The sequence below is a fragment of the Anabas testudineus genome, chromosome 4, assembly GCF_900324465.2.
Source record: "Anabas testudineus chromosome 4, fAnaTes1.2, whole genome shotgun sequence".
In the NCBI taxonomy this organism is placed as follows: domain Eukaryota; kingdom Metazoa; phylum Chordata; class Actinopteri; order Anabantiformes; family Anabantidae; genus Anabas; species Anabas testudineus.
In genome coordinates, this window is record NC_046613.1 from 17,215,864 (window position 1) to 17,234,693 (window position 18,830).

An 18,830-nucleotide genomic window follows, 5' to 3' on the forward strand; every position below is an offset into this window, starting at 1 on the left:
GAGTTTCCTCTGGTTTTTCTTTGATGGGAAGCCTGACAAGAACAAAAACAATTGTAGGGAAATGAGCATTAAAAGAGTCAAATCAACAAAATGACTTCAAAGAGTCATCACTTTCACAATGGGTGTAGTGTCTGTCTACACAACCTCCCCCCGCACCCCTACCCTGACGCTGTGGTTTTGCTGCAACTCATATAACCTGAGAGACATGAAACCTATGTGACATTTCTGAGAAAGACAACCGAGTTACATGAAGGCAGATTGACTACATGGACTCTGACACACTGAAGATTGAACACCTTATTAGATCTTCCATTATACCTCATGGAAACTTTGAAATGCTGGAGTTCACTAAATGTTATGATTTTATTCCTTGCAACAGTCAGCAAAGGTAAATGATTGCACCTTTATTTTAAAACGTATTTCACTTTAGTTACTTTATTTAGCTTTTGGTTTACTTCTAACCTCTGTCTAATTATATCAAAACAGTTAAAAATTGTAGTCATGTGAAAGCAACAAGGCTTCTGCAGTAAAACATCAGCCACAAAATGTTGGTTAGCTTATCAACATCATGTGGTTGTCACTTAGAGATGGCATCCGCAGTTTGTTGTCTTGTGCTTAATGTCGGTGTAGACTGCCTTGTGTTGTCTTACTAGAGTGCCAGCTTTTATACTGTTATTTGTCTAAACTGATATGTTATATATTTTTACAACTGGTTTGAATGTCTTTTCAATTTAAAGCTTGTTCGGGTATAATTGCTTAGATTGATACATCGAACAGCAAATTCATATACAGATTGGCTACTTACGAAGTGCTTCACAGAGATATGAAAAAGAGGACAAAAGGGTAACATTAAAAGAGGATTAAAGTAAAAATGGTGTTGCAACAAAACAACAAAAAAAAGGAAAAAAATCAAGCTAGCTGCTGTCTTCCATCTACGTTGTTGTCCTTTTTTGTTGTTTGTTGTTTGTTGGGTTTGTTGCTGATCTCTTTTGTACATGGACCAACACAATAAAATGAGGTTAAAACAAATGATTAAATGAGATCGTTTTGAAATGTTTTTCTCACAGCTTGTGAGGCTCCTTCGAGTCCTCAGTGCTACAGGAAAAATGCTGGCGATTCAGTTTACATGTGTGAATGGAGCATGAACACGACTGAGAGCAATGTAACATTCAACATTTATTTTAAGTGAGTATTGTTAATTTATTAATTATTGTTTTTTGACTATTTAGCATGCATTGTATACTGCAGCTCTTGGTTGTCTGCACACCTTCAGGCTGATGATGATGTCTACTTATTTATAGTAAAAATACATTTGGAGGAATTAAGACGACCTGGTGTCAGATTAATGAGGAACGGCTGATTAAATATCGACCTGTTGACATTTGGGTGGAAGCTCACGTAGGAAACTCCAGCTGTGCATCATCTACGAGGTCTGTTGTACTTGCAGACACAGGTACTGAACCCAGCAACATGGGAGAAAAAAAACATATATGTGTATCTGAGGTAAATAACATTACAAAACACATTTCACAAAAGGGTTTGTCTTTTCTCAACAGTAAAATATGAAGCACCGCAAAATATTTCAGTGTCCTGGTTGAAAAACAACCTCAGCTTAACCTGGACGGCTGCAGAGAAACATCCTGCTGCAGCTGAGGTACGGCTAAGACGAGATGAACAACCTGCAGAACCATGGGAGAAAGTGAGGCAAATTCATGTTTTTTATAAAGTCAATTTTATCTGAAGCACATTTAAATTTTTTGCTATTTTAAATTACCATGTTAATCTTATATCTGGATTGCTGTTACAGAGACTAACAAATACAACCAATAACACTTCTATATGTAAGTAATCTCATGTATTAAACCTGCTGTGTGCAAGATAATACAAACATAATCCAAAATGTGTAGTGAACATAGTGAAGTATCTCTAATTTCTATTTTTATCTACACAGATCAGGTCATTGTTATGAATCTTTTAAAGCATTCAGCTTATCAGGTTCAGATCAGACATCGGTCCACTCAGGCCACAAACCCACTTTGGAGCGAATGGTCCACTGTTGTGCTTGTTCCTGCAGGTAAACTCTACATCTGCATGTAAATATATGCATGGATCATTACATGATTCATGAGGTAGCAAATCATTTTTGTCTCATGGTTTACTTACTTACTACCCTGCTTGTTTTCTAACTATCCCTGCGCCACTGCTAATAACCTGGTGTGTCTTACAGGAAAATAATGCACTAGAGTTTACACAGGTCTTCGCAATTAGCTCTGACCTTTCTTTTTCAGTTTTAAAGGCTACAAAACAGGTATCTGTTCCTCAGGGTCGCTTTGTTTATTTCCTAATTACAAAACAAACACTACATCTACAAACAGTTTTGACAGCTAGTGGAGAGTACGGAGAATTTGATAAAATGTGTATTACATTACACTTATAGACCACATATTTAATTTACATGAATCACCAAGGGACCATGCAACATCTGCAACAGAGGAGCTTCAAATTCCCACTGACTAATATCTGTAACTGTAGATTATCTGCTGTTTAAACTGTGGTGTGAGGTATGATTCACACAGATATATCATAAATCCACGCTTATATATCAATATCCTAGAAATGTGTCCCCACTATTCCCACCCAAACACATAATTCATTTGCATTTATTACATAGATTGAATGTATAGATGTATCTTACCAGCATTTCAAGGCTGCCTTTTTAGCTGTAAAAGTGTGACAATGATGATCAAACTAGGTGCAGAATTATTCTAAAGCTTTACCATTCATTTTTTTGTGTTTTTGCGGCAGAGCTTGAACATGAACCTGAAGTTACGGTGACAACCAAACATTTAAATGGTACTCGCATGCTGAGACTAACTTGGAAGGTAAGAAAGTGAAGGGAAAACAACACCAATTAAGTTTATTGAACAAAAAATTCATGTACAATACAAAAAAAAAATCACTACAGACTGCTATAACACAGTCTAAACACAGTGTGGATTTAGAATGATAAATAATGTCTAGCTGTACCGTAGCTGTACCTTTTGTAGTTGATTGTATGTTAATTAGTGCTTTGTTTGTGCTGTTTGTCTGAACTGAGCTTTTTTCATCCTCAGCCAATGTCCCATTCAGCAGCAGTTCGAGGGGTAACCTACAGCCTGAGGAACACACAGTCTCCACATGGATGTCCTTGCATGAAAAAGAAACCTTTTATTATCAAAGATAAACACACTACTTACATGTATGTGTCGTATTCTGCTGTCAACATCTCTGTTACAGCCCGAAATGCAGTTGGCAATTCTCCTCCAGCTATTGTACAAGTACCGACTAAACCTCCTACAGATTTAAAAGGTATAGGCCAATGTGTGTGGTTGATTGTGCCATATATCATAAATGTTTATCCTTAAGAAGAATCTAAAAGCTGTAATTTGTTTTCATTTTGGCAGCTTGTGACAAAATGTTGCTGGAAAACCTAACTAGGAAATCTTGCCACGAGTGGTATGAGTTAAAAGATGCAGATAGAAAGCCAGAAAATGTGATAACTTTGACAAGAAAGAAGAAAGAAAAACAAAGAAAGGAACTTATAAAGAGTAAGTTCATTTACTATTCAGTACTAGAATCATAAACTTTGTCACTCTACAAAGAGTCAAAACAACGAAAAACAATAAAGAATAAGACCTAAAGACTAGAGAAGAGTTCCAAAGATTGGATAGATATTTTACATGGTTCAAAATAACTTTGCCCCAATTTCCAGTAATGGTATTTAGATATACAGAGGTACAGTGCAAGTATAAAAACTCCTGTGCTCTGCAAGCCACAGCCATGGAAATTCCACATCATTTGGTAGAAACATCAAAGACATTTTGGTTTCCAGCAGTCTATGATTTTTTTTTTTTTTTTTTTTTTGTAAATAACATTGTTGTGACACACTTTCTGTTTCAGAAATGAAGGACTACGTTCGCTACCTTTACTTTGAACACAGATGTTACAATAGAAAGCCACATACTGTTCAAATGTGCCTCTTTTATCGAAAGGAGGGTGGTAAGTGTTTTTAAATTAGACTTCTCAGCATATTGTTGCTGTAAAATGTACAGAGTCATAATTATTAAGAGTCATTATTAGTTCTCCACTTAAACAATAAAATGCATGCTTTGTATCTGCTCTCCAGAGATTGGACACCCCTGTTGAGCTTTGTTACTATATGCTGTTTTGTGGGTGGTTGCTTAAATGAATGGCTAAATACCTTTACCTTCAGTCAATTTTAGTGTTTTTGTAACTTTAACACCATCAGCATGTTCAAAATTTGCTGTATGACCGAAGACCAACATGCTGTATAATGACATGTCCATTAGAGACAGGTGCTCTTTGCATTTTGTGCAGATAAGCAAATGATAGCTTGTTACCCTGGTCTCTCCAGCTGTGCATTGTACACCATGAACCACTGTTCCCAATACTGACTTCATAACATAATTCAGCCGTTTTTTAGACAGACACAGCAAAGTTAGTGGATTGTTCCTAATTATTTTTTTACATTTTCTTTCCTCATCAGCACCAAATAGTCCACCTCAGCACTTCAGAGCTTTTGCAGAAACACCTACTTCTGCTAACCTGTTGTGGAAAGCTATTCCTCTTGTTAACCAGCGAGGCCACCTCATAAACTACACTCTGTGCTGCATGAAAATCAGCACACAGGTTGAACGAGAAGGTGTGAAAATCACTTTATTTTTACATCTGTAACTTTGCAAGTTGCCCCATGTAGCTTAGCTTAATATAATTGTCTACTTAAATTTTAAATAACAAACTCTGTACATGAGGTAATGGAAACACGGCTACATGCATTTAATTGTGACGGTGACAGTGTGTGATCTTCACAAAATGTTTTTTCTTTGGATCAGAGTGTCGGAATATATCAGCTTCACTGGAAAAATATCATCTGGAAAACTTGACCTCAGGATCAAAATACAACCTCAGCCTGGCTGGAGTGACACACATGGGAGAAGGACCTAAAATCACAACAACTATCACCACACTGCCAGAGAAGCCTGTGAAGGGTATCAGACAATTAACTTGCATGTTAACACAGTTTTAACACGGGTAGTAGAGCGTGTCGGTATCATGTTGGTGCTAACTTATTTTCCTTTTCTCCTCTTGATTAGTGTGGTTGAGTTTCGGGCTGCTGTTTGTGTTCTTTATTATCTCAACATTGTGCACAGTTATCTTGAAGAGGTAAGTGACCCCCTAAATCCCATACAGTAATCTATTATATAATTTGGAATGCACTATAAACTGCTTATCTCCTGAACCCATCCCATCAAGTTCTGATATTTTGAGCTATGCACACACAATGTTTAAAATAACCAATGATGTCCATGTCAATAGATTGTAAGAGCTGTTCCAAATGCTCCAGATTGTGTTTCTTGAAATAGTTCATTGTTGATTTTGAGGTCTGTTTTAGTTGTGCTACTGTACCAACCAGCTTCTTTTCACTTTCATTAACTTCAATGACTGCTTGAGATTTGCCTTCATGTTATAGTTATTGGAATTCACTCTGAACAGTTTGTAAAAACATAGTGCTAAAACAATGTACATGGTGAACTGTAGTAGCTTTCACACATTTCTTTTATGGGACATCAGTTTTTAGCAGCTGCTCATCCTGGATCAACCTTTTACTCTGTTCTAACACTTAGGATCCAAAACAAGATCTTTCCCCCTGTGCCGACACCTGTTATTGCAGATTTCAACGCCTGTCAACCCGAGAGTCAGGTAAATCTGACACAGCGGCTTGACTTTGCCTGGATGAGAGCTGTTTAGCATGTTTACTCCTTTTGAAACCTCACATGTTGACCTTTATTCATGCATGCACTGTGGGAATATACTATAGAGTCACAGTTGCATGGGGAGACCTTTGGGGTTTACTGAGATTATGATTTTGATGATGCTTTCTTACTACAGCAGAATCCACCTTTAGCATCCAGGTGACCTGAAACCAATACCAAAACTGGTACTGCAACCTTGACTTTAGTTGGGTTTACTTCTGAGCAGCTGTCATGTGATTAATCTTTATCACTGCATATGTTTTTATTACCAAAACATATTATAAAATATTACAGCCCCACTACCCTACTATTTTCAAGCTGTAATGTGCTGCCACTTTATGTGCCAAAAACACACCACAAATAACAATGAAAAACAAAGCAAAGCATCATATGAGCAGACATCTCTTCACATGTTGTGTGTGTTTTGTGCACATGTCTCAATTTTAGTACAGTGATGATTTATATGTAGAAAGAGCCTGTGAAATGGCAGTTGGAGCACCTTCCGTAAAGTGAAAGATGTCATCCTGGTTTCAGTGGGTGTGAAAATGATTCATCCTGTACCTACAGTTTAACAGCAAAGGAATTATAGAAATGCAAAACACATGTTGGGAACGAGGATGCAAATAGAAACAAGTTAGCTCAATGTTCCAGTGGTTCTTTCAAATTCTGCCAAAAATGTAATGTTTAATAAATACTACAGTCTCAGAATTAGGATTGAATACATGTTTGTGCAACTGCATTTATTTCCAAAGAAGTAGATGAAAGAAGAGGAACTTCCCCCATGAAGCTGTTGAAAACCAGCTGTGGTCACCACAAATTTTTAATTTGATCAGACAAATTTAACCATTTGTTTAAATATAACAAAAACTTTAGATATTTTGAAGCTATTGAAACGTAAAACTGTTGTTTTGACAGAAAAAAAAAACACACAGTCATTAACCTGTGCAAAATATGTAACTTCACTCAATAAATTTCTTATGTGACAAACATAAACGCAAATTAAAAATTTATGACAAGACAAAAGTGCTCTTAGTTTTTGCAATGACAACAAAATACCAAAATGGTTTTTGGTCTACACAAGGTGTTGCAAAGATCTTGTATGTTCTTTTAGATTTTATTACGAAGGAATCAAACAGTCCTGCACACAGGGGTGTGAACTGCTGGAAAGCTTACAGGAAAATTTTACTGAAGCACTGTTATCCCATTCTCACATTTTATCATCGAGTCTTCATGTGACTTTCATTTTTACTCTGTAGTTGCAGTGAAGCACACAACTTCAAAACATAAGGAAGATAAAACATGATGACGTTTTTTCATTTGTCTCTTAATTTTGCTCTGTAAATTCTTATTTCTGTTACACTCTTAGGTTTAAAAAATGTCTTAGCACATTGCAGTTTGTTCTCCGTTTTGAATCTTTCTATCCTCTGTTATTGTGATCTACAACAGGAGATACTGGAGGAGAAAGAGGAGGTGCATGAGCTGACCCTGCTTCAACTGCATCCAGAGGTCAAGTCTTCCTTGGGGGACGCAGGTGAGTGCACTGTCCTCCGAGGGGATTGGGACGACGGAAATGATGAAGACATGGAGAATGAGAGGGGAGATTTAAGGATGTCAGGAGAAACCAGTGATGAGAGCCCTGGCTCTACAGATCAGACACTAAGGAGCTGCAGAGAAGGAGAAATAACGGATCTCGACCAGGTGGAAAATGAGATTGCCATGCTGATATACAGGAATGGTTTAGTCTTTGATTTGAAGACAGATTCGGCTTAACCTGGATTTTACAGCCTCACAGAACAGGAATGCACAAAGGGTGCACATATATGTTGACTTATACTTTATGATGAAGACTGAATGAATTTGTGTGTTAACAGATGAATCTTTTTAAAATAATGCACTGCTTTTGTTTTTGTTTTTTTTGTTTTTGTTTTGTCATTACATTTTTCTTAATTTTGCACAGAACATTCTCATTTAAACTTGTTTATTTTTTGCCAGACAGAAAAATACTTCACATTGACAAAGACCATTTCTTAGTGGCTTGCTTTGGGATGACCATGTCAGTCATTTAGTCATTCTGTCAGGTTGTATCTCAACAACTGTTGGATGAACTACCATGAAAATGTGTTCTGTCTGTTGTTCCCGTTTTTGCTACCCAAGCGCTGGGTCTTACTGCTTATGGCGATCCCCTGATTTGTCTGTGACTAGCAGGTTCGTTTTTTTAGCTGGATTCTCAACAGCAATTGGGCAGATGATCATAACAATGCAGAATAAGAGCCAGACTGTCTGCCTGTACCAAACTGTGTCCAGGCACAGACACTTGTATTTGTAAACTTTGCGGATCCTCTAATTTGATCTAAAGCCAACACCTCGAATCAGTTATTTGTTCAATATTTAATCATGAACCAAAAGTTGTGATTTAATACAATTCAATAAAAGCAGCACATAATCTACTGACAGCAAAGCATTTGACTTCATTTGCAAAACCAACATGTCGCCTATTGTTACAGTTTCTGCTAAAGAACAAACAATTCTTGTCGTAAATTCTCTACAGTGCAGAATAGCAGCATGCTAAGCTATTGAAAGCTCCACCTGAGAAAAGATGTTGTTAGCCAGATAAAACAACCTTGTGCATACAGTATAACATTTCATTGGTAGACAGTTTGCCATCTTTGCAAACCTCAAGATGTTTCACTTGCACCGAAACCTCTTGACATTGGTTGACCTGCCTAATGATCAAAAACTTCACTAACACATCTACACTACAAACCAGCATGCACAACAAAACAAGTTATCACCTACTGCTCCGAGGGCAAGAACACCAGCTCAGCATGTGTCTCGCATCCTTTTATCTCTTCTGGCTCTTGCCAATGAGTCAGTCAGATATTTATTCTTATGTGGCCTTTAGCACAGTCACTTTCTTTTATCCCCCTTTCGGTGGACATTACCTTCTTTGATCTATTTTCTGCATGTTCTGTAAAGCCATTATTTCCTAAGAATACAGAGGTACCTTCTTCTTAAATACAGATATACAGTCTACGGTCCTGACCCATTGTAGATGTGTTTGATGTGCAGAGAACTGCGAGACAAAATTTCACAACTCTCTCTCTTCACTTTAATGTTACAGCTGACAAAGATGGCGCTTATTTGAACTTCCCTATATATTCTGTTTTGATAGTTATACGTTTTGAATAACTATAATTTGAATTATTTTACATGCTGCAGAGTGGTTTGAAAATCATGAAAATAGAAATACTTAAGTAGAAATTCCTCAAAGTTCTACTTAATTAAATGCATGTAGCTTCCATCACTGTTTTTAGTGGCTACTTAAAAATCAAACCCGTTGTGAAAAATCAAGGAAAAAACATAAAATTCAACTGAATTCTAAGGAAACACAGCTCAGACAAAATTGTATATACTGTGTGAATTTTTCTGCAACAACAGAATTGTGTAAATTTAAAAAAAAAATGTTGTACTATTAAAAGTGTGGCCATTGATGGTCAGTGAAATGAAACCTGTGACTGCAAAGACAAATAAGCAGTGGATGTGCAAACGGCACAAATGGAACCCTGTAAAAAGGCTGAACAAGTGGAAGGAAGTGGTCGTACACACACACACACACAAAAACACAGTGACCTTAAAAAAGGGGTAGCTTGTGCAAGTTGTATGACTAGATTAGTCATAACAAAAGAAATGTGTGGTGTTTCTACTTTGTTCCAACGAGTTAATGTGAAATGAGAAATTGTTGTAGACTTAGAGAATTTCCACAACACTGCATTTTAAATTGTCAGCAGAGAAAATGAATTGACTCAGTTCCTCTGTTGGTCTGCCTGAGGAGAGTCAAATCAGCAAGAATGTGACACTATCCGAGTGTCAAGTATGAAAGTCCACATTTTATCTCTGACCACATCAAGATTAAAATCATGTGTCCTGACCACAGACAGCTACCCAACATCTGATAAATGTATGTGGTTGAAATACTATCAAAATATACCACAGTATTTTCTGTGTATGTGTGTATAAATAAAATAAGAACATGCATCATCGACATACATGGACCTAACACCTGCAGCTTTATTTGTTAGAGTTTACTATTATGCTTAACAACAACTCAGTTGTGGTGGTAGATGGTGCTGGAACACCATTACTGTAGGTACATCTGTGCATGTGTGCACTTCCTCTGCAACTCTCTTCTGCATGAACACATATAGCCACAGAGATACATTGTGTACAGTATCTATGGCCTATACATCTTATACTTATAGAGCCTACTAAAACAGGATTTGTATCACTCCACAACTAGGTTGTGTTTTGTTTTACACATATATATCTGAGACTAAAATTATTAACAAAAATCTAGATACAGTGCAAGTGTTTTTTCAATGGATAAACTGCCATTTAAAGATAAGGAACTTTACTAACTTAATTATTATTATTACAGTTAAAATCAAGTGCATGTGGCAAAGACATGTTACGTTTCTGTGGAAAGACAACTAAGCATTCAGCATGTTTGCGTATTTAGCCAATAAATCTACTCAATAATCACAAAATACTGTGGTTGTTTTTTTGTTTTTATTTTACAATTGACTAGCCAGTAATAATAATAATTTTAAATTGGTTCTTGGCAGCTGGGACAGAGAGACTGGTCAGACTTGATATAAAGGATGAGTGCAACCAAATACAGAGACGTCCTTGAAAAAAATCCTCTACAGATTATTATGTGCTTTCACCTTTCAGCATGACAGTGACCTAAATCATACAGTCAAAGCATCACTGGAGTGGCCTCAGGATAAGTCTCTGTGCTTGAATGGTCCAGCCAAAACCCAGAGTAAAACCCCATGGAGCATCCGTGGAGAGACCTGAAGCAGTTCACAAACACAAGTCTGAAATCAGATCAAATTCAGACATGAAAAGCTTCTAGAGACTTAGCCAAGAAGACTAGAATTGCTACCAGAGACACTTTAGCAAAGCAATCTACTAAATAGAGTAGTAGGGCCTACTATTACATTGCATTACATTACGTGACACTGTAAAACTACTTTTTTATGTCCTTCATTCATTAGATTATAGCAATTAATAGGCTTTTGTAGCAAGCATCAAATATAAACTTCCAGTCAAACCATGTTTTTAATGAAAAGATACAGTACAAGTCTTCAGCTGTGTTACAATCATTGTAAAAGGCTTTATCTAATAATTAGATATTCGTTTAAATGAATAAACTTGTAGTAGCAAAAATAACATGCAATTGAAAGAGCAGGTTAAAACATGTTTACAAACGTTAAATAGTAAAGTCTCTAAAGTTATTATAATTATCTTAAAGTATTGTAATGAAACTCTAGGATCATTAAACCACCTGTCATTGTCTGTGAAGGCACCAGTTTACCTGCAGACACAACTGAGGCGCCCCCTGGTGGTCAGGAGCGGTCAGTGCGGGGGAGGACGGCGGCTAACAGCCGGTGGCAGAAGAGGTCGTCACCGTGTTGACACCGGGACCAGAGCCGGCAGCGCCCCGTCTGGGGCTCAGCGACAGGCCGTTTACCGACTTTTAAAGCACCATGACCGGGCCATTCGTGCCGCTGAGCTGCTGACAACGTCTCTGAAAATGCCCGATGTGACTTTGTCTGTGCTAGAAGATGGCGGAGTCGGATGGTGGCGATTTTGTTTCGAAGCCTCCGCAGAGCAGGTTAGTGAAGCTGCGGGGGGGGTGGAGGCTGTGGTCTGGACCGGTCCCTCGGTGTTAGCTTGTACGAAGACTCCCTGATTCCGGGACTGCTGCCTGGGTCGAGCCAGCTTTAGCGCTCCGGCGCACGGTCAGGACTTCAGGAAACACCGAGGATCCGTCCGGGCCTGCGGGGCTTTTTATTGATGCCCAGCAGTGGAAATAAAATAGAGCTGGTGAATTTTTAACTGGGGCTGTGGTTCATTCCGCAATTTGGCCCCTAGTGTTCTTTAAAAACAAACCATCAGTGTTACAATTTATTTGTTTTTAGCTTTATTTATTTATATACTTTGATAATGAAGAAAAGTCAAACACAAAATAGGATTTGGCCATAATGACATTTATTATTTAGGTTATAGTTATTTTTAAGGTTTAAAAAAAAAAAAAAAATATATATATATATATATATATATATATATATATATATATATATATCTACATCTCAAAAATATATTATATATAAGGCTATATTGAGAGTTAAGGAAAAAAGTTATTCTTACCATATGCATCAAATAACAATAACTTACTAACATATACAGGTGCATGGAAAATAGAGCAGAGAAAAGTGTGTCCTTGGGTTTTGTTTGATCCACACACTCAGGCCTAGATGCTTCATTGCTACCTCCCATTGGAATTTATTATTTCATGACCTAATTTCTGCCTGGTATTAAATGGTGGTTTTAATATAAAACCATGTTGGATTGAAACAATGACTTTATTCTGTTATACTCACATTGCTTATCCCTCTTTCTGGCACATTTAACTGTGATCACTGCCACATAAGTGAGTACGACTGGAATTTCTAATTAAGACTGAATGCTCGAACAAGTTTACACTAACGTTTTCGCAAAATTCAAGATTAAACCTTTCCAGAGAACAGGAAGAGAAGCCTGATAAATATTAGCAACACATTCTTTGGTCAGGCGACTAAAAATACATTTGTTTACATTAGATAGGGTCCAGAAAGTTTGATGGGCCACACATGTGGAAATGGGAATGTACTTTGTATACCTAAGTACTGAAAAAGATGATGACTCCCAGTATTAAGACGTTTGGTGGCAGATTAATTTTCCAACGTGATAATGATTCCAAACACGCTGCAAAAATTAAGAGTGATTGAAGAAGATAAAGTAGAAAACTGTGACCTGGCCACACATGTCCCCTGACTTGAATCCAACAACAAAAGTTGTATATAGATAGAGGAACAGAACACACAAGAGCAGCTGAATAGAGTCATCTATGAACTTGAGTATGAATTACTTGAGCAATTACAAGTAATTGTCAAGTAATTACAAATCATGTTGAATTAAATTAACATGATTTGTAATTTCCTAACATTTTAGTGATACTGACTAGGGATGTAGTGTATATATTTCTGTTTTCCGTATATATGCAGAGCTTGGGTGATTCTAGTGATTCTGTTTCTTGATGTGCACAGATACAGAATGTGCTCACTAATGCAGACACTGCATACAGCGGATTGCATTTCCCACTTGCCGAGTGTAGAAGATTAGATTAACTATCCATCGCAGTGCGCATATCCATATGCAATTTGAGACAGTCCACATGCACATATTATTGAGTTATACTGCCTATTAAACCAGAATGTAATATCAGCATAAGTGATGCTGAAAATTTCTCAGTCCATTTGCGATTTAAGCACTGGAAAAAGTATGCCATTTTTAATTGAAAAGGAGTGTGGGGATCGCTGGATTGCCTGATTGTGACAAGGCCTATTTTGTCTTCCAGTATGGCTAACAAGAATAGCACCCTGCGCTGTACTTTCTCAGCCCCGAGCCACAGTGCTACTCTCCTCCAGGGTTTGTCGGTCTTGCGGGCTCAAGGCCAATTACTTGACGTTGTCCTGTCCATCAACGAGGAGCGCTTCCAGGTCCACAAAGCAGTGCTGGCCGCCTGTAGTGATTATTTCAGGTTAGTCCGAAAATAAGAATTCTTACTGCCCATGTACATTTTAAATTGGAAGCACTGAAGAACTGATGGTCTTATTTAGAACAATTTACACTGAGTGCGCTGCTATTTACAGATCAACTATATTTAAAGCAGTTAAAACAGAAAGATGAGGGAGGAAAGTCAAACAATGATGTTTCCACATTGGTTTTCTTTAATTTAGTTTCAAAGATTTAATTGTGTTGTACAAAGGAGTTTTTTTCTGTTGCTGTACATGTTTAATAGAAAATTCATGCAATTTTACATCAGTGCATGATGTAATGATGCATTTTAAAGAGGTGTTTTTTTGTTTGTTTGTTTGTTTGTTTGTTTGTTTGTTTGTTTGTTTGTTTGTTTGTTTTGTAAAGGTCATGTGATTTACTGATTTGTTCCTGTGTTACAGAGCAATGTTTACTGGCGGCATGAGGGAGTCAAATCAAGATACTATTGAACTGAAGGGATTGTCTGCCCGGGGGCTGAAACATATTATCGACTTCGCCTACAGTGCAGAGGTCACTTTAGACCTGGACTGTATTCAGGATGTCCTTGGTGCAGCTGTGTTTCTTCAGATGATCCCAGTTGTGGACCTCTGCGAGGAATTCCTCAAGTCAGCGATGAGCGTGGAGACCTGCCTGCACATTGGCCAGATGGCCACCACCTTTAGTCTGGCTTCCCTCAAGGAGTCAGTGGATGCCTTCACCTTTCGTCACTTCCTCCAGATTGCTGAGGAGGAAGACTTTCTTCATATTCCCATGGAGCGCCTCGTGTTCTTCCTGCAGAGCAACAAACTGAAGAACTGTAGCGAGATAGACCTCTTCCACGCTGCCATTAGGTGGCTCCAGTATGACGAGTGTCGCCGGGCTCAAGCCAGCAGTGTCCTCTGCCATGTGCGCTTCCCGCTCATGCGCTCCTCAGAGTTGGTGGACAGTGTTCAGACAGTGGACATCATGGTAGAGGATGTGCTGTGCCGCCAGTATCTCCTTGAGGCCTTCAATTACCAGATCCTTCCCTTCCGACAGCATGAGATGCAGTCCTCACGGACACTCATTCGTTCTGACGTTATATCACTCATCACTTTTGGTGGTACGCCCTATACTGACAACGACCGCACAGTGAGCACCAAGGTGTATTATCTTCCTGACATCGCCTCCCGCCAGTTCAAAGAGCTGACAGAGATGGAGACGGGGTGCAGCCACGCTTGCGTTGCAGTTCTTGATAACTTTGTGTATGTTGTCGGTGGACAACATTTACAGTACCGCAGCGGCGAGGGCGCAGTAGACACCTGTTTTCGCTACGACCCACATCTCAGCCAGTGGCTAAGAATCCAACCGATGCAGGAAGCTCGTATCCAGTTTCAGCTCAATGTGCTACATGGACAGCTGTACGCCACCGGGGGGCGCAATCGATCTGGCAGTCTATCATCTGTGGAGTGTTACTGCCCAAAGAAGAATGAGTGGACTTACGTGGAACCACTAAAACGCAGGATTTGGGGTCATGCAGGGACTCCCTGTGGAGAAAAACTCTATATCTCAGGGGGCTACGGCGTCTCTCTGGATGACAAGAAAACTCTTCACTGTTATGACCCACTATCAGACCAGTGGGAATTCAGAGCTCCCATGAATGAACCTAGAGTGTTGCATGCCATGATCAGCACCAGGGATCGTGTTTATGCTCTGGGCGGTCGCATGGACCATGTGGACCGTTGCTTTGATGTGCTGGCAGTCGAGTATTACATTCCAGGGAATGACCAGTGGACAACAGTCAGTCCCATGAGAGCAGGGCAGTCGGAGGCAGGCTGCTGCTTACTGGACAGGAAGATCTACATTGTGGGCGGGTACAACTGGCACCTGAACAATGTCACAAGCATTGTGCAGGTGTACAACACAGAGACTGATGAGTGGGAGAGGGATTTACACTTCCCAGAATCTTTTGCTGGTATTGCTTGTACACCGATTATACTTCCACAGAACACAACACAACGTTAACTGTCTGACCTGCCACTGTGAAGATTTTATTCCGTGTGCTCTTTCTGCTGATCACTGAGTCAACAAAAGGTGTGGACATTATGTGTGTGTGTGTGTGTGTGTGTGTGTGTGTGTGTGTGTGTGTCTTCATCTGCAGGTAGGACCTGAAAAATGTATTAATTGCACACGTTTTATGTTGACATTTTTACGATATGAAAACAAGCTTGTGACTTATAGATTTTGACAATCAGTATTCACCAACACAGTCTGAACATTTCTACTGAACACGCCTTCAGCAAAGTGAGGTTCAGAGTTTTTTCTTGTTTGAATTCAACAACATACTGATAGTCATATTGTCTTCAGTCTTTGTGATTATTGTGCCCTTGCCTATTTGGAAGCTCACTGGTAGATGAACTAGAAAAATACAGAATATATTTTCAGAATAGTATTACCTAGATGTTTAATACAGGTTTAATACAACAAAGATTAATAACTCAGTCTCTGAAAGTTGTTTACCAGTCAAGGGCTTAAGGCTTTTTTGATTTTATCATTTTATCTTGTTTTTGAATGAAACCCTTGAGTTAAAATTTGCTGTGCAAAGGTATTAACAGACTGAACCTTTATAATGTCATACACTTTGATTGTACAGTTGTATTACTTTCTTGTTACTCAAACAACCAAGATAACTGATCATTTAAATTTTTCTAACATATATACCACCTCAAGACTACATCCAAACAAAACCACATATCAGTGCACAGTAATAATTGCACAAATGAACGTGGGTATTTGTTTCCTTATTCCACATTATGGTGTTTTTGTATTGCTACTGCCATTAGGTTTCCTGAGCTGAAACCCACACTGACACACTAATTGTTTTGTCAGTCAACATAACAAACCAGTGTGGACCTCCTAAGGCAGCTACATTAATCATTAAAGTGTGTTGAAAGGTCAGTTTATGCTGCTGGATGCTAGAGAGGTGCTACATCTTGTATTTGTCCATAAGCTACAGTAACATGATGACACTTTATTACCTTCTAGTAGATATTTTTCTTTAAAAACTTAAGACTGAGTTATTGCCATATAAATTCATACCATATATGGCAAATATACTTAACTATTTATTTGCTATGGCTGATACATGCCTGTATGTGTGTGTCCATTTGAATAATTTTTGCACTTTTTAAAGCAGTATTTATCAGACTTCTGATTCTGCTGCTATGATTGATGTACTTGTGTGTGTAAGAAAGAAGCAAGCTTAAAGATTTTATTTCCTTTTTAATGTGACCATATATGATGACGAGGAGTGTCCATTTAAACTGTCTCCTGTTTGCCTTAGTGTCTTCATCTTGTTCTACCTGGACTAGTAAAAGCACATTATATCGTTGAAGTGCAATATAAAGGAAACTACTGTAGTCAAAGGGGAATGTAGACATTTGTGTAGCTTTATGTGCATCCTTTATTAAAGGTGTAACATGTTTTAAATATGGCCTTTGGGTTCTTCTTATTTTGACAACAAGCCAACTGAAACACTGCCATGCACTTTAAAATAACAGCCACCCATCACACCCACAAGAAACAATTACACAGACGGACAGGAATATTTGTTTATGCATGGTTATATTTCAACTACATTGACATTGATTTTATCAACATGGCTTCCACAGAACTGTGGAGTTTACAGTTAACGTGTATTGTGTGAACCTTTAGCAACAAGACTAATGTATTACTTTAAATCTCTTGAGTGAAGAGATATGTAGAGAAATATGCGGCTCTATAAAAGCTAGTAGAAGCATTTGTGTATATTTTTCAGATCATTATTCCACTTTAGCAGTGTAATATAAATTATGCAGTGTTTGAAACAGCCAGTAAAGAGATTTTACTGTTCCTGTTCTAGAAACAGCAAAAATGTACGAGACCATCATTCTACAACCTGATTTTGAACTTTCACAAATAGCAAGTAGATGTATCACGCTCAGGCGGAATGTGATTCTTTGGTGGAAAGATCAGAGAGAAGGATAATGCTTCATCTACTGAGTATGACAGACAACACATCTTAGGCTCCACAGATGCTATCACCAAAGTGAACCACAATTGGCGACAGTCCTGTATCCAGGGGACATTAGTCAGTACAACTGATGCAGATAGTGGATGCTTTCAAGGGTTTTATTATCATACACTATTCCTATATACTAATATGGCAAGACCCGTTTGTTTGATGTAGGACATTTGGGTCTAATGGAGATATGGAAAAGTTCAGAATTTCAGCTTATATTTAGTATTTACTCCTAGCTACATTAAGCATGTGAAGACTGCTGCTGACGTGTAGTTAGGCTGTACCACAAGATAAAGTGATACAAGGGTCAAATCTCCTGATGAGCTAAACTAAACAACCTCATTTGTGAAGCACAGTAAAGGTAGTGTCACAGCTTGGGCTGCATGGCTGCTTTTGGAACAGGCTCAGTCATCTTTATTGATGATACAACTGATGCTGGTAGCAGCAGAATACATTGAAAGATATGCACAAACATTTTGTTTGCCCATTTAAAGACAGTGTTTCAAAATTTACTGAGAGATACTGCATCAAGAAGCAAGATAATCTAAAACATGCTGCCAACTCAACAAAGGACTCCAGAGGGTAAAGGTGTGGAAGAGTCAATGGACTGGTCATGTCAATCACCAGACCTTAACCCAACTGAACATTCATTTTACCTGCTAAGAGGTATCCATCAATAACTGATGGAGGTTGCAGTAAAAGCATATCAAAAGAAAATAATTTGCAAACAAAGGATTTGTTACCAAATATTAAGTTGCACTAACTTAACATTTCTTCTCATACTCATCTTTTGAACTTAAACACAAAAGTCTTCAGTGCAAAGCAGAACATACATACTTTGCTACAACGTTATTCATAACATTTTCTTCTTGGATTAATTTAGTTTATACAGTTATTTTTTATTTATTTACATTTAAATGCACAACTGCAAAATGCAGATGGGTTATTGTAGAACCCTTTATTAAGGATTTATAAATATTTATATTTGACTTCTTGATGAGCTATTGCAAACTGAGGAACCGATTTTCCATGTGTAATGTCTTACTAACACACATAACATGTCACTGCATACAGCATCAAATACAAAGTGAGAAATATGATGACCTTTAATGACCTAATGGCATTTCAAAGTGAGGTGATGGCTTAGAAGGGTTTCCCTCATCAGCTCTAGTCATTTTTCGTGCTGGTGGATGATAGCTGAAGGATATCTGTTTTACTATACTCTATACCATATATATACAAGTATCTCTAGCGCATTTTGTTTTATTTTTAACTCTTTCTTTGAAACACTGTCTCTGGGTTACTGGCAGCAGCTGAAGCAAACTCAGCAACAGAGA

At 38.1% G+C, this 18,830-nt stretch overlaps 2 protein-coding genes across 3 annotated transcripts; both read left to right on the top strand.

Annotated features, from left to right (window-relative positions):
- The first annotated feature begins 222 nt into the window (after positions 1-222).
- On the top strand, positions 223-8,261 carry il12rb1 (interleukin 12 receptor subunit beta 1). The gene is made up of 15 exons (XM_026346288.1): positions 223-388; positions 1,068-1,185; positions 1,302-1,453; positions 1,557-1,699; positions 1,808-1,841; positions 1,952-2,074; positions 2,806-2,882; positions 3,114-3,348; positions 3,444-3,587; positions 3,940-4,038; positions 4,547-4,702; positions 4,893-5,048; positions 5,154-5,223; positions 5,685-5,760; positions 7,260-8,261. The coding sequence occupies exons 1-15, from the start codon at positions 322-324 to the stop codon at positions 7,581-7,583; spliced, it is 1,974 nt and encodes a 657-aa protein (XP_026202073.1). The 5' UTR covers positions 223-321; the 3' UTR covers positions 7,584-8,261.
- Positions 8,262-11,217: 2,956 nt separating this feature from the next.
- Positions 11,218-16,899, top strand: klhl26 (kelch-like family member 26). Of its 2 annotated transcripts, XM_026346323.1 has the most exons (3): positions 11,218-11,490; positions 13,276-13,458; positions 13,877-16,899. In XM_026346323.1, the coding sequence occupies exons 1-3, from the start codon at positions 11,441-11,443 to the stop codon at positions 15,456-15,458; spliced, it is 1,815 nt and encodes a 604-aa protein (XP_026202108.1). In that variant the 5' UTR covers positions 11,218-11,440; the 3' UTR covers positions 15,459-16,899. The 2 variants fall into 2 exon arrangements, with proteins under 2 accessions (XP_026202108.1, XP_026202109.1); XM_026346324.1 differs by lacking the exon at positions 13,276-13,458.
- The last annotated feature ends 1,931 nt before the right edge of the window (positions 16,900-18,830 follow it).